Raw genomic sequence first — 17,143 nt, forward strand, 5'->3', positions numbered from 1 at the left:
AATATATAATTTAATTTAATTAAAGATGATGTGGCTATGCTCTAATTAATTAAAATTATATGGATCACTAGACGTTAAATCGCATAAAAACTAGCTTAATATGAGAATAATTACGAATTACATAATTTTAAATAATACTAACATGTTATTATTATGCACAAAATATTCTCATAATATAAGCATAAATATTGCATAATTAAAACTATAATATTATGCATAACATTTACATTTAATTTTCATGCCTTTAACTATATATATACTCATAAAAAAATTGCATGTATTAATATAGAGCATAAATAATCAATTCATACAAACTAAATACGAGCATAATAAATATATTTGCACAACAATTATCCAAATTGCATATAATTAAATCAAATAAAAACCATATGCATAAAAATTGAGCAAAACTTATATGTGGGCCTAACTGAACCAAATTAACATTAGACATATTATAAGCACAAAGAAGGTTTTGGTCCAAATGGCGTGGGCCCAAATCCCACTTTCCAGACCATCTATATAAGTGGAAACATGTCATTATTTGTCTCTGTTTTTGGATTTTTTTTTTAAACTGACCAAATAAACGACATGTCTTTTTTCCAAAAATGAAAACAACGTGTCGTTTTTCTCCCTTTTTAAAACTAGGTCCATATAAACGACATGTTGTTAACGTCATTTTCTCTATACGGGATGAATGCAAGCCCAACTACAAGACATGTCGTTTTCACAAAAACTGAAAACTACATGTCATTTAGCTCCATACGGAATAAAAGGCCTTCCAACTAAACGACATGTCGTTTTGTCCAAAAACAAAACTACATGTTGTTTTGGTCGTCTTCAACCTCCAGACTGGGTTGCATGTCACGATTCCATAGACCTTTTTTTATGTCAAAAATCATGTTTTTAATCACAGAAAGCTTATAAAAACTATTTCCACGTTATTTCTAATCTTGTTTTGAATAAAAAATGTCCAAAAACCAAAACGTAATTTTAAAAAAACTTTCGGCCAAAACAGAGACAAAAAGAGCAACTCTATAAACACAAAGGTAGAGATAAAACAAGGTTATGATGCCAAATGTAAGCATAAAGTCGATCCTATATTGCAGAATAAATACTTAAAAGGGATCGAAAACTATAGTGCTCAAGAAACGGTACCTCCAGCCATTGGTGCTGCTCATGCTAGGACATTGTTTTATCTGTTTGTTTGGTACTTCCAAACTCTACTCCACTCTATTTAGATAGTGTAAGATTGAAGGAGATTGAGTGATTGAGTCTGGATCCCAAATCGTAGTATTTACAGTCAGAACTTCCATAAAGCTTTGGTGGCTACATGTCCCACATGTTCATTTTATCATGGGGCAGTTCCAACGTTCTACGGATGTGATGAATATTCGGAGTGGACCACTTCAAGAGCTCCTAAAATTAAAGGGAGCTGGAGACTCGTTTTTACGAACAACCTCCGTAAGAAACGGTCAACATGTTTCCCTTCAAATCGTAGCAAAGGAGTGTGAATTTGTTGCGTTCGAGATAAAATCATTAAAATTGCACCATAAATATAAGGAATTTATGGCGTTTGAGCTTTGTGCATCTCACGACTCTCTTATAGAGGATGGTTTCCAGTAGAGCGGGAAGGCAACTTTTAACATTTTCCAGTAGAGTGGGAAGGCTTAGTTAAAAGGAGCTGCCTTCATTTAACACAGGCTGTCGGTTCCAAAAAGTCTCTATGTATTGCATCTGCTCTTCAACCTTCTGAAATATATGATCTTGTGCACATTTTAGAATTAATCAAGACTCTTTTAATAGCACTGCTTCCATGAATTGAATTGGTTACCCGTTCAAATGTTCATGGTACATTGGCTCCTTGGTCCAGCAATCGTCCATTGGCATCCTTTTTTATAAAAATAAGGTCTTTTAAAGGAGCAACCTGCATGCTTCTATAGCTGCTCTCATTAGGCAATCTTGATCATTGGTAGGAAGTCCTTAAATATCAATTATCTCATTCAATTTGAGAGGAACTCTATCGGGTAAATATGAGGATTGCCTGAAACTGAATATGCGTTTAAATCAGATAATTGATGATGGTGTTAAATATTAACTCAAAATAATGACCAATAGAATTGAAATCCTTAGAAACATTAACAAGTACCACAAATAAAAATATGGAAGTCTAGGCTTCACCAATTTTACATATAAACCATAGAGTAGTTAGTATATGTAGATTGATTTGTTATAATCAATCATAGCTATCTTAAATGGTAAATGAACAACGTAGAAAGGTCAGTCTGCAAATTCTAATAATACAGATTTCAATCAACATGATGCTTCAACACTCGCAAGATGAAAGTCAAACAAAAGTTAGTACCACTCAAATCTGTATCATTATTTCTTATTTTTATCAACAATGATTCGATACATCAACGAGAACTCAAAAAGAGAACGAACAACATCAAGTGCTCTTGCTGGATTTATGACCAAACATCTTCTCAGACTCATATAGTATGTGATTTATAAGTCCCATTGCCGCACTGGAAAAACAAAGGAAACAAAGATTAAAACATCCTAGGCCAAATCCAGCTTTTCTGATTAAACCCACAAAATAGAGTAGAAAAAACAAGCAATGAAAAAGTATGCATTGGAAGATCAAGAAAGACCCGTAAAATGCACCGTGGACATATAAGATGACCATAAACATCATTGCCACCACATTCCCCACACAACTGTAAAAGAGGCACAAATCCATTCAAGAACCAACTCAGTGGTTGTACTGATAAAAGAACCGGATTCAATGATTGAAAAAATTCTAGCATCATACTACATAGCTGATAGAGAACTGAATCGCAAATATACATAATATTTAATCTGAAATGAAATGTATATAATATTTGAGCACATTTTTTGATAGGTATAGACTGTTTCGGGGAAACAATCAAGAATATAATATATTATAACATGTAGAGCATCTACTGAACCCAAAACTATCATTATGAATCAATGTGGGGCCTAATCACACGCACATGCATAATTTGACAATGAGAGAAGAACTTTGCATACCTGATGACCAATATATTTAGCTATTCGAAGGCATTTGCTGTAAAGCTATAACAAGAAGCATCAATTAGGAAACAGGAGCAACGGATTCTATAATAGTATAATGTGTACATTGTAATGGTTAGACAGGCGCAACTGATTCCAATCAAAATTGTTAAAGTATATAAGATAAATGATAGAAAAAAATAGATATAAAGGAGAACTTGATACTTACTCTAATCACATTGTTGGTAAGTTCAGGAGGTAGCGCGGTTTGTAGGGATGGCATGTTTCCCCAATTTATTTTGAATTACTATAACTGAGACAAAGGCAATCACAACCGTCACCATTGGCTTCAAACCACATAAAACTAGGAATGATGTTTTCAAAAGTCTTTTATGATATGCTTTCTATTTTATCGTTATCAATCAATAAAATAAATCAAATCAAAAGAAAACGAATGGATAAATTTTGTTACAATGCACCTGAATTTCAAAGAGACTAAGTATCGAACAGTTTGCACATGAAAACATATATTCCGATTGGAACCAATATATTAGCTACTTAGAATGAAAGGGAACGAACTTGTAGAGTGAAAGTAGAAGACACACAGAATGTAGTGAATTTGATCAGAGACGACCGATGTAGATCTAAGAAGTTGTAGCTCAAGTGTCGGCGATAGCGGCAACGACAACACAAGGAGATGCAGAATCTGAGATTCACCACTCCCTTCATCATCTAACAGAGAAAAACCTTGAACTTGGGACCGAAATATGCATTTTTATAGGTATAGTGAGATGAGATTATATGATTTTAGATGAAAGTTGAAAGTTAAATAAAATATTGTTATAATATTATTTTTTAATATTATTATTATTTTAAGATTTGAAAAAGTTAAATTGTTTATTACATTTTGTGTGAAAATTTGAGAAAATTATAATGATGAAATAAGATGAGATGAAACAATTTCTGTATTAAACAGAACCATATTGACATATCTCACGTCTGATGAATCCAACTCCAATAAAGAAAACTTGGCCCACATTCGATACATAAGGGGATGTGTTAGCACATCACATATAGTGGGATCAGTTATAAAATTTAAAAAAACTAAAACATTAATCATTTTTTAGTATAGTTTATAGGAAAATTCTATACATCATACTATTATCCTACTTTCATTCCACTAAGTATGATGTGACACATTTATCAATATTAAATGATCATTTATTATATATTTCTTTATCATCTAATGGTTATTAATGTGCCACATATTACTTAATATGATCAAAATAGAATGAGAGTGTGGTGTATAGTATTACTCTTTAGTTCTTACAATTAGGCTACATAAAATGGTCCACACCATGATGCAATATACTCAAGAACTTTAGATAGACCATATAAGAATAAATACTCCAAAATGAAATTCTTGGGAATGTTTGGAAAATAAAATGGTAAACAATAAAAACTTATCAATTCTTCTAGGTACAAGCGAAATCGCGTACCGATTGCGAACCAAAAAGTGGGGCAATTGTGTAATTATTAAAAGTAAAATAAGAAAACTATTCCTCCATCTCCCTCCCCAAATCAAAAGCCCGCTTCCCTCCCTCCCCAAATCAAACAGCCCGCTTCCCTCCGTCTCCCCAAATCCCTTCCACAACGAAGCCAACTCCCACAAATCTCTTCCTCTGTGCGCGACGGTGAGGTTGATGTGAAGTGTACTTTGTGTGCTGCGATAGCCTTCTCTTCGGTTGAGAAAAGGGAAAGACGAGAGTGGAGGTACCGTTGCACAACTGAAGAATCAACTGACGGCGACGATCTCCTCTCCATGTGATGGTCTCCTCTGCCAGCGACGGTCTTTTCTTCGGTTGATTTTTCTCTTCGATTGAGTATACTTATAATCATGCTGCCAATCAAATTGGTTGTATAGATTGTATTTTAACAATAGTCATGCACATGGTCAAGTAATAATGTTTGGTTGTAGGGGATCTTACGTTCATAATTCTTATAGAAGTGAAAAGTTAAAAAAATGAATGTCATTGTGAATAGCTAAGATCTCTCTTTTGCAGCTTGACAACACTTGGATGGTTTTTTCTATCTGAGCTCAACTTCCTTGCTTTCAGCTTTCTATTGTGGAACTTTTCTGCTTAGTTGACTTCTCACAGTCATATGTAGTCAATATCTGTAATTTGTAGCAATCATGAATGACACATTTATGTATTAATGTCTGATAAACTGTAAAAGTCAATTGTTTTGAAGCAGTGGTTACTAACTTCCGTGATACATATTGATAGTTAAGTTCACAACTTTGATATGTTCTTAATTCATTGTGTTGGTCATATATAATTACCATTCATTATGGTAAAAGATTTTGACCAAACCCACGCAAATCTTATCTTTCTATCTGAATATCAATTAACATTCTTTCTATTTGCTCTATTATAAGACAAGGTCCATTTATGTTGCTTGCACCTAGAAGAATTGGGCATATAATGGATAATATTTGCATCATCATTTTGCATTTATTGTTTGCTTTTAATTGTATCAACCACAATCTAAAAAAAATTGTAATTGATAAACTAATTTACATTTTTCCTCGTACAGAAACTAATTTATTCGTCCAGCATATTAAACACCACCATTCATTATCAGTTAAAGCTTTTTTATTTAAGGCTTAGCTTGGAACTTCATGAAAATTCTAGTTTGGAAATTTCATGCTTCAAGAAAATCATCTAAAGCAAAACTTTTATTAGTTGTACAGTTCTATCTATGTTTATCATCTTAGAATTTAGAATATCTACTTGTTATGAACTTAGTTTGAGATTTTTAAAAAGTTTCAAATATTTGAAGTTCTTTTTTGCATTGTATTGTCATAATCTTTCCTCTGGTCCTGATTGTGTTTGTGTTTACATTGCTTGGATTTGGAATCCCAAGTATGTTAAAAATCAATAAATGCGACAAATCTAGTTGTATGATTATGTAGTCTCTTGGATATATCTTGTTCTTCATAATTAATGTTGGAAGGCTTCGCTGCAACTTCTATGCTTTTAAGCTCTGTCTTGTCCATTTAGTGATTGTATTAGATTAATTTTCATTTTACACTCTTATTCTTGTGCAGGACATTCAAAATTAATTAGTCTATAGTGGCTCCTCTTCCAGTGAAGTATTCTGGTGCATTGTAAGTTTTTAACTGGATTGGTGGTTAAAGTAAAGGTATTACTTTACAAGTCTAGTTCCTAAAACCATCCAAGATTGACGTTTGGCAGTTATGTAGATGGAGAAAGGGAAAGAGCACGCATCTCCTATTACACCTCCTACCATAGATCCATCAACAAATCCATCAAATCATATGGTACCAAGACTATTTTATACATATTTTTCAACACCTCTTAGCATAGATCCATCTATCAATATAGCAACCCAGGTATTATGAATATTAATTTGACACTATAGTTATATTAATGTCTATATTTATTATTACGTCTTTGGTTAATTGTCATTATGATCTATATGTTAGGTGATACCAATGTCTTTTTATCCGGATTTCTCAAGTTATATGCATGAGGGCCATCCACCAATGCCACATGCTTGGTTCCCATCATTCTTACCTCGTTCTAATGCCAACCCATCTCCATGGACTTGTCAGGTGATAAGTTAAAATTTTAAGTAGCGTGTGTATTTTTCAAAATGCTTAAATTGATTCAAAATATTATTATAAACTGAATGTAAATCTTATGTAGGGATTTCAGTCATTAACCCCCTCTCCGATTGGTTTAAACTCTGCAAGCTCAAGCTATGTGGAAGAAATTCAGGAGCCCACACCTGACTCGAGGGAGATTGAAACTTTGTCTACGCCATTTGAATCCAAAGATTACAATGAAGAAGGGATACAAATTATAGTGGATACTGAGGGGGCCGATATCATTGAGGAGCCGAAGTTGGAGATGATGTTTAAATATGAAGAAAAGTTAGTTTTTTACTATAAAAGCTATGAGAAATAATGCGGTCTTGGGATAATAACACAAAGGAGCTATAGGTTTGAGGATGGGAGGCTCAAATATATCACATTGGGTTGTGCTCTTGGTGGGAAGGCCCAAAATCGAACCACAAATGTCGCTCGACCACGTCCCAGATCAAATACAGGTTGAAATGTAAGGATAAATGCTACGTTTTTTGAAATGGGTGTTAAAGTTGTTGACTGTTCACAATACCCACAATCACGGACTAAGTCCACAAAATTCGAGGTTCTTTCTTTGTAATAGAGAAGTGAGTTTGTCTGTTAAGAGAATGTTAAATATAAATGATTAAGTTGGTATCAGAATGAACAAGAGTTTCGCTGCTCTTGTGCAAGAAGCAAGTGGGTTTGAGAACTTGCCATTCAATGAAAAAGACTGTTGTAACTATATTGACAAGGCATGCCACCTTCGACTTAGGAAAGGTGGCGCTGGAGCCCTCCATGAATATTTTGCTAGGATGCAATACAAGAATAATTGATTCTTTTCACTAATGGATATGGAAGATGACGAGAGGTTGAAAAATGTCTTCTGGGCAAATGCACAAAGTAGGGCATCATACAAATATTTTGGTGATGTTGTCATGTTAGACACTACATATTTGACAAATAGGTATGATCTGCCGTTTGTACTGTTTGTTAAAACTATCATGAATAGTCAATCCTTTTGGGAGCATGACTGATTTCTAATGAGGATACAAAAACGTTCACATGGTTGTTTCAGAGTTGGTTGAACTGTATGGATGGTGAAGCTCCAAAGGCTATTATCACAGATCAAGATAGAGCCATGAAAAATGCGATTGCGCTTGTCTTTCCGAATACCCAACACCGATTTTGCTTATGGCACATACTGAAGAAAGTACCTGAAAAACTCGGTTAACATGGTGCATACAAAGATGGGTTGAAAAGTCAGTTGCTTAAGTGTATGCATAACTCTCAAACAATAGAAGAGTTTGAGAGTTGTTGGGAAGTGATGATTATAATATGCAACTTGCAGGAGAATGCTTGGTTGCAGAGTTTATACGCTGAGCGTACCTATTGGGCTCCGGTAGTCCTGAAAGAAATTTTCTGAGCTGGAATAAATACAACCCAACAAAGCAAGAGCATGAATGCTTTCTTTGATGGGTATGTTCATGCTAGGACAAACTTAAAAGAGTTTGTTGATCAATTCGATAATGCATTGAGGAAGAAGATTGAGAATGAAAATGGGCAGACTTTCACTCATTCAATGTCACAATTCTTACCATCTCTATTTCTCCATTTGAGAAGATATTTCAAGCCACATACACTAACTTTAAATTTAGAGAAGTTAAAAAAGAAGTAATGAGAATGCTTGGTGTTCTTCCAACTTTACACCGGAAAGATGGTGTAATTGAAATGTACCGTGTAGAAGATGAAGTCTATGTTAATGATTTCATCAAGGAGGTGACCCAAATGGTGTACTTTAATGAGGCTGAAGTTGATGTGAAATGTTCATGCACATTGTTCAAAATAAGAGGGATATTGTGTAGATATATATTAGCCATTATGAACGTTAACAAAGTGAAAAAAGTGCCAAAATAGTATATATTAGCTCGATAGAGGAAGGACATTAAAAGGACATACACTCTTATACGAAGTACTTATGACTCAGTTGATGCGAGGCTAGAAGTGAGCAGATATTCACGTATATTGAAAGTATGCTATTTTCTTATTTTCACGTATATTTTGTTGGTCGTGGTTTGTTACGTGGTTAGATTGTGACATTCTTATTTTCTTCTGAACTTGTAAAAAAAAAAATATTGAAAGTATGCTATGACGTTGTCACAAATGCAGCGTCATGTGATAAGCATGTTGATAATATGATAGATAAGTTAAATGCAATGAACATCGTCTACCGCACCAATATGTCGCCCTAACGAGACCCTTGGAACATGTCACAGATACAACTATCAATGCAAGTACAACTGGAGTTCAAAGAAAGTCCTGAGTCGCATTGTAGGTAGAGGCAAAGGAAGACCATCATGCCTCAGGAAAAAATCAATGATTGAGAGTCAAACCCACGACGAAGAAGGCTACTTAGAAGGAAAAACGTAAACAGGTCAACTCAGTGTTCTATTATGAATATTTGATATTTTTTTATCTTGTGTATTAGTTTGTTAGACGTAATCTGATTTTTTATTGATTTGTAGCTATATGGAAGAGATATCGACAGGGTTGACACGTGCAGAAATTTATTTTGACAAACAATTGTTGGGACTCAAGAGAGTGTTGTCGTTCAGGTAGCTAATGATTTTATTGTCTTACTTTTTTATTCTTACTTTTTGCAATGTTTGGTAATATGATTATGAGTTTTTTACTTTTTTATCTATTGTTAGCCTCCCCAAAACACTACCAAAGTGTTGGACTTTAGTAAAACCCAACTTGGAGATGGGACACAACCAGAACTTCATAAAGCTCTAAATGGGACAAAAGATTGTGGACACGTGCAAGACTGAAGATGTTGAAGTACTTTCATTTGTTTTTAATTTTGTTGGTGTATTTCATTCCATGGTTGAGACTTATTTATGTTAGGACTCAGTTGGTGTAATTATGGGAGATTGAGATTTTGAGTTGTAAGTGTTAATTAATACTTGTGAAGTATGGAGTATGTTACATGTATATGCAATGGAATCTTGTATATAATGAAGTTATATTTTGTTAAAGTGAAATCAGGGACTTGAAGTTATGCTACTTAGTTGTGGAATTTTCCATATAATTTGTGAATGATTTCTTTGTTTCTTTTTGCCAACTAATTGCCATGATTTGTCTACTAATGTATTAGGACCATATCTGGTATCAACCTGTTTAAAGTACTTTTATGGGGACAAATAACGCCAAGATCACACTTCCTAGCTTCATACGTAGATAAGTTATATACAAGGATATTGATGTGCATGCATCGTTTACAACTCAATTTCTCAACTAGTTGCTTAAGGTTATACACAACAAAGGCCACAAAAGTATATACAAACTTCCCTCCAGTAATATGGTTTCATTGTTTACAGACACAATACAATGAAATTAATATAAAAATAATGCAAGAGAGTCGAAGTAGTGTGTGTTCACGCCGAATGTCTGCTTGTTGCCTTTGAATATCAAGTTGGTCGTTGTGGATTCCCAATTTATACTTTACAATCTCTTCATCTCTTCTCCGAAGCTCTTCTTCATTCCTTAACAACTCAATTTCTATCTTCATAAGTTCTTTTTCTCTTTCCTCATTGTGATTTAAAATAGTTGTAGTGTGGTAATCCTTGATTATAAAGAAACAAATGTAAAATATCAAACTTTTGTAGAAACCCAAATGCAAGTCAAAGTTATACTAAAAAATTTCTACCTCTGTGTTGTAGTTTGGATACCCAAAAAATGATTAGCCTGGATTTCTTGGCGTATTCGATGTTCTAAGTTTTGCTGGATTTCCACAGGTGCACATTGAGTTGTTCGTCGAAATCCATGAAGAAACTCACGATGACATCCTAATAAAGAAGCTGGCTTCAATAATATGTTCCCAATGTACAACCCATAAACAATCAAATCATCCAAAGTATACAAAAACTTTCAATATTAATTACCCAAACTTTGCATATTACCAAAGCTTTGCACATTAGCAAAACTTTGCAAAACTTTGAATATTAGTTCAATTCTATATTACCAAAACTTTGTAAGTTACCAATCTGCATGCACACGACAAAACAGTCACTCTTATAAGCAAAATAATAGTGAGAATCAATTAGACGAGATATAATGAAAGGAGCCCACATTGATAGCTAGACTTTATATATGATATCTTAATTAGGATTACAATAACAGTGAGCAGTCCAGGCCGAAACAAATCTTTAATTGTTTTGGTCTTTTTCCTCCTTGTTTTTTTTTTTACTTGCCCTACACATGTGATTCACTGCAATACAAGTTCAGGACCTCGAGTATACCTGTACCAAGTCTGAAAGTTCCTACAGAGTGCAACCACTAGATCAAAGAAAAGAAAATATGCTTGTCCTCCATGTACAAGCAAATCACACACATCAACATCTTTACTCTTACCATTTAGATTGCCATATGATAGCAAAATATATGCATGCAGTTAAACTCACAAAGAAAAGAAAACCATTCCTATTTAAGATGAGACAGAGTAGCAAATTCTTGCACAGGCAAGAACTTCAAATGCTCTATCCTTAAGCATGCTTAACAAACCAAAAACAAGAATTTAGAATTAATATAAAATGCTCAATAAACCAACCAACATTCAGAAGTAATATAAAATGCTCAATAAACCAACCAGCTTGCCAACAACATTTTTTTTTCATATCTTTTTCTCTCGAATTTTATTACCTGAGAACTCAGAAGATTAGGTTTCGGTTGCTTGATTGTTACCCTTTTTTATTGATAGAGATTGTAAAAACCTAAATTCAAAACCTTTGTTTTGAAAACCACAAAATCAAAATATATGCACAACACAAAATTAATCAATTGCATTTATCTGTTACGGAGGGAGAGAGAGAGAGAGAGAGAGAGAGAGAGAGAGAGAGAGAGAGAGAGAACTAGTGGCCGTAGCTGTGTTCACGGGGAAGAGGCGCAATTAAAGCATGCAGAGAATATTAGGGCTCGGACCAAAATATGGAGGTTAAACTAGAGAAGAGATTAGGCACAAAAAATGGGAGCTTTCGACGGCTTGAAGAGAGAAGAGAACCGACGGCCTGGAGAAGAGAAGCAGATTGCGTGTGCATCGGGGCTCAAACCATAGAAGAGAGAAGGGACACTTCAGGGCTCAAACCAGAGAAGACAAAGGTGCATTCACGCTGAGGGCCTCAAAACTCACCGTTTTGTCAACATTTTTAACCTAACTTCAATTCCACCCAATTCCTTTAGGTCATTCAAGTTAGTAAAATTCCCAAACGGTTCGTTTCATTAATCTTTCCAATATCCGGACTGTTTCACTTCCCACGTTGGATAGGTGCGCATCTGGGTGCGTAGATCGCCTGCAACAAGAGTTTTCCAAAACCTATTAAATGCAATCTTTGGACTTGACTATTTTAGGAAAATGTTCATAAAAAGTTCTAATGTATTTTGGGTTTACAGCACAAGGAGATTAACTTTAAAACATATTCTTTTTTCTTTGCGGCACATAAAAACCATCCTTATTTTATTGGCTTCGGTTAGATATAGCATAGGGACATCTCACAACTGTAATGTCCATAAGTAAAAATTACCATTTAAAAATTATCGTTAAAACAAATGACTGCAAATAAAAAGACATTTAGATAAAAAAAAAAATGACCGTTATATATGTTAAATAAGGAAATAACAAAAAATGATTAAAAAAAGACATAATTTCAAGTGTTTAGCAAACTTATACATAATATAGTTTGTGATGTATATGAAATATATTACATAAACTAGCCAATATAGCATTTCCAGCTAATTTTTAACTACAAATTTAGAAAATCTAATGCCAATACTCTTATTTTTACTCTTGTTTGGACATACACAGAATTCTCAAGTTTTTACGACTTTCCATAATTTCATTCACAAACATTACTCAAACATAAAATACTTACCAATTTTAGATTTTCAACATTTTCATCTAATCATTATTCAAATACAAAAATCAATACAACTTTTACAAATTTTAAAACAAAATATAAAAATTAATACAACTTTTACAAATTTCAAAACAAAAATTATATTCAAACAATTTTTTAATTTTATAATATTTTTATTCAATTTTTTCTTTCTCATTTTTCAAAACTCAATAAAAATTTTTCACTTAAACCATTTTAAATTTTGTAACATTACATTATATTCACCAAATGCTAAAATACTCCAAATGCCTGAACATACTCGTCTCGTTTGAATTTGAAGATAAGTTGAGATGAGTTGTGAATAATAGTGAGATGTGTTGTGAATAGTAGTGAGATTTGTGAGTTAAAGTTAATAAATAATAATGAATAATAATGAGATGAGTTAATATAAGTTGTAAATCTAAATCGGGACTTATTATTTACCAAATAGCCATGTTAATATACTTCAATGAATGCATCTAATCTATTACAGTATAGGCCCAAAAAGGTAGACCCATTTCATATCTCATCACACAATAAGGGGAGAAACCCAAATAGGGATGTAGCCTAGGTAAATAATAAAGACCCATAACAGATGAGGGCTTCCTTGGGCTTAATACATTATTTTGTATAGCAAATGGATCTCCAAAGGTAAAATTCACAGATTGATACGCCTACAAATGATATGATAGATTTTCTTTAGAATATAAAAAAACTTTATAACTATTGTACCACAATAAACCTTTATAAATTTTACTTTTACGAGATCTCTACGTGAACTAGCATTTCTCTAGTAAATTAATTAGCAAGGAAAACCAAAAACACCTATCTTAGCAACTATATGTGGATTGCTCAACGACGGTCTCAGGCTCCCCTTCTTGCAAGCAGTTAATGGGAGGTATAGTCAAGGTTTCTTGATTTCCATAAGCATTCCAGCAGAATGGATCATCCACCAGCTCCCCTTCTTCTGGGAGCAGCTCCACCTCTGAGAGTGTTATATTTGTGCAAGCAACAGTGTCACTGCAGGCAAAATGTATAGGAGGCCTGCGCACATCGTAGGTGCCCTTTATGTTCCTGAAGGAAATGTCACCGACATGTACAGCTGATGTCTGGTTTAAGCAAGCCTTTGCCGAGCAGTAATACTGGTCTACGATTATGCAGTTCATAACATTTTCCATTTGAATGTTCTCAAATGATACGCCTGTTACAGAACCCGTCCCACCTTGCCATGTCTTGATCCTTAGCCCATTATCTGATTCCTTGATGACTATGTTTCGAACTGTTACGTTTGAAACGCATGCCTGTGAATTTTGCACTCCAAGGCTTCCAATGCTGCAGAGAACATGGGAGACTTAGGACAGGTTTGGGAGGTGAGATGAGAATTTTATGTTTTATTTGAGAATTTAAAATATTATGTTTTAATATTATTATTGTATTGGGATTTGAGAAAGGTGAATTGAGATTTGAAAAAGTTGAATTATTTATTATATTTTGTATGGAGATTTGAAAAATGTGTAATGATAAAATGAAATGAGATGAAAATTTTGTGTCTCATCTCATTCCCCAAACCTGCCCTTACTAGTCAGTCACGCTAAGTAATCAGCGTTTGGAAAGCTCCGTATTTCTCATCAATGAAATTCTAAATGATTTTCTTTTGTTCAATAAAGATACAGATACAATTTTTTTTATAACTTTATTTTAAATCGAAGGTATTTTTGTAATAACTTATAAATTTATATATTCTTATTTTTTATTTATTTGAGAAATGATATTTACAGTTTTAAAGTATACAAGTTCAACGTATTATTTTTAAAAAAAGTGAATAAATCTGAATTATATGAGAAAATTAATTTTTTAATAACATATTTTATTTTTTTCAAATAAAGTATACAGTATTTACACAACTCTCAAGATTATATTTAATATTATTTTTATTAGTTATTTAGTGTGTAGTGTGTGAAATGTTGAATAGAAAAGTTAATTTCCTTTTTCTCTTTGTTACTGTTTCACGGATTTTGGCGTGAACCCCATCAAGTTGGTAAACAAGACTTGGTTGCGTTTTCGGATTTACTTTGGTTGCCTTTTCGCCTTTACAAATGAGGTTACGATAAAATTGAGGGATACTATCTTTTTAGTTTTGTTTATCAGAAGATGATACTTCCAAGAGGCTACTCGGAAGATTGTAGTGGTTACGATTATTAACCTTTATACATGCATGCTTTCAGATAAACTAAACTAAAAAGATAGTATCACTCAATTTTATCATAACCTCATTTATTTTAACTTTTTTTTTATTTTCGTAAATGAGATGAGATCAATTAAAATGAAATGAGATAAGTTGAGATTAAAGTAAAAAATTAAATAAAATATTATTAGAATATATTTTATTATTTTTATTTTTATTTTTATTTTAAAATTTTAAAAAATAAATTATTTATTTTATTTTATATTAAAAAAATTGTAATAATTAAATAAAATAAATTAAAAAGAATTATGAAAATAAATGAATCATAAGAGCACTGAATACCAACTCATCAAATCGAGTTGGTAGTTGAAAACCAAGTTTCATAACAACAAATAAGAACCTTATCCCGTGACTAGGCCCGCAAGTGACACTCTCTATATCAACATCTGAACACCCGGGTCCAATGGAAATGCAATCATCACCTGTTTAGATCAATCAATCTCCATTATTACGTCTCCGCATCAAACCAAAAGGGTTACATATAAGAGTAACTATTAGTTAGTCTCGGAATTTGGACACGTGATATTAGATGTCATTAAAGGATAAGTACTGATTTATAAAAGAATTTTAATGGCCAGATAAGATTGAGTGAGACATTATTTTCTTACCATTAGCTATCAAGGAGTTGTATATCCCCACGCCCTTTGTATTCTCAATGTGGATCCCATCAGTATTGGGGCTAAGTTTTGGGGAAGAGATGGACAACTTTTCTACCAATATTCCTTCACAGTCATTGAATTTGATATGGAACTGAGGACTATTTTGTATCTGCAAACCGCTGACCACCAAATTGGAGCTCATGAAGAACCTGATTAACTGTGAAAGAAAGAAAATAAGATTGATGTAATTAAGTCAGTAAAAAGCTTCTTGATTATCGGAAATCTGATAATATTACTCACAGCAGGGGATTCACATTGTCCTGACACTGTTGATCCATTAGGACCCTGAAATGGCATATCACTAGCATTTAGTAATGTAATATTTCATTTTCATGGAATGAGTAAAATATATAGAGAACAGTGAATACAGCTTTGGCATATATAATTTACCCGGTGAGGCTTGCATGGGAGATCCCACCAATTCTGGCCGTTCCCTTCAATGGTTCCTTTTCCTGTGAAACTCATCTGGTCAAGTTGGTAAAACAGAAGCAATTGTTTGAGTTTATCTGCTTTTGGCCACGAATCTGGTCCATTCAGTGGTGCTAGGACCCCATCCACCTTTTCACAAATGAATTAAGCTTAGAATGAACTGAGATGTATATACCAAACCTCTATCTATCTCTAATGAATGAGATGGGCAAAAAGAACAAGGAATCTTTACTTGAAATACCAGTCCCGGCTTGCATGGCCCTGTGAAGATTGTCGGAGTGATCTTGAAACAAAAATCTGCGGGAGCTAGGACCACTCCTGATTCTACTGCACAAGCTGCTTTCCATGCTGCCGTGAATGCAGCAGTGTCATCAGCACAACCATCTCCGACTGCCCCAAAAGATGTTACATCAAAAACACAGTTTGTACTAGAATTCCCGGGGTCATTTGGGTACGGAACAGAAGGGGGAGTATCTGGGGATGAAGGGCCTTGAGCGTCAGGGGGAGAAGCAAGGGAGCTTATAATCGGCAGGTTCTTGTGGTAATGATATCTTCCTTCCACATTGCTTGAATTCTGGAAGAGAAGGCTCGCCGTGATCCAAACGACTAGTAGCTTGCGAGCGAGGCCCATGAGGAGAAATTTTTTGAAGCCTGTTGAGTCTGTGAAGAATGTCTCTGGATGTTTGAGTAGAAAGCACAACAAAAAGCTACCCAAGTGTTCCTCTGGAAAGTGACAAAAAGTTTAAGGGGTCAGAGTTCTTGTTGCTTGGAGGACAGAGAGCTAAGAGCAAGATAAAGGAATGAACGAATCGACTTTCTACTGGCCTCAAATAAAGTATCCTGCCTGGCAGGCAAGTAACATTTGAAGGCTCACATTTATATTCAAGCTAAACGTTTTGCCAGAAGAAGTGACCTCATGCCTAAGATTGACACGTGTCAAGTTCCGGTTGATGAAATGCCACTCATGTCCCTAGCTAGGAAAACGGTTGGAGGCTTTTGTAGGGCTTTTGGAGGCTGGTCTTCTGTGGCAACCTTAAGCAAACTAGTATTTGTTCTTCCTGGATTTATTTGTTGTCGTCTCAAACGGCCCGCTTTTTCTTTATTTTAGCTTTTCAACATCATGTCGTCCAAAGATGATCTCATGTTTATTCCTTCTCTGTTGTTTTTTAGTGGGGTTGAAGCTGTGAGGAACTGC

The 17,143-nt window shown here is 34.0% G+C and overlaps 1 protein-coding gene across 1 annotated transcript; it reads right to left on the minus strand.

Annotated features, from left to right (window-relative positions):
* Nucleotides 1-13,296: 13,296 nt before the first annotated feature.
* Nucleotides 13,297-16,811, minus strand: LOC121237693 (polygalacturonase At1g48100-like). Its single transcript, XM_041134545.1, has 6 exons — nucleotides 16,181-16,811; nucleotides 15,910-16,077; nucleotides 15,760-15,804; nucleotides 15,469-15,676; nucleotides 15,201-15,282; nucleotides 13,297-13,947 (listed from the first exon to the last, which is right to left on the minus strand). Exons 1-6 carry the CDS (start codon nucleotides 16,577-16,579, stop codon nucleotides 13,446-13,448), a joined length of 1,404 nt encoding a protein of 467 aa, XP_040990479.1. The 5' UTR covers nucleotides 16,580-16,811; the 3' UTR covers nucleotides 13,297-13,445.
* Between the last annotated feature and the right edge of the window lie 332 nt (nucleotides 16,812-17,143).

This window comes from Juglans microcarpa x Juglans regia, chromosome 1D (genome assembly GCF_004785595.1).
Source record: "Juglans microcarpa x Juglans regia isolate MS1-56 chromosome 1D, Jm3101_v1.0, whole genome shotgun sequence".
Taxonomy (NCBI): domain Eukaryota; kingdom Viridiplantae; phylum Streptophyta; class Magnoliopsida; order Fagales; family Juglandaceae; genus Juglans; species Juglans microcarpa x Juglans regia.

Bases quoted from the DNA above. Each gene is read 5' to 3' on its own strand.
- LOC121237693 (XM_041134545.1), bottom strand. From the start codon at position 16,579: ATGGGCCTCGCTCGCAAGCTACTAGTCGTTTGGATCACGGCGAGCCTT. The intron at 15,805-15,909 runs GTAAATTATATA...ATGCCATTTCAG, and splicing joins TCCCATGCAAGCCTCACCGG to GGTCCTAATGGATCAACAGT. The intron at 15,283-15,468 runs GTAAGAAAATAA...TGATCTAAACAG, and splicing joins CAACTCCTTGATAGCTAATG to GTGATGATTGCATTTCCATT.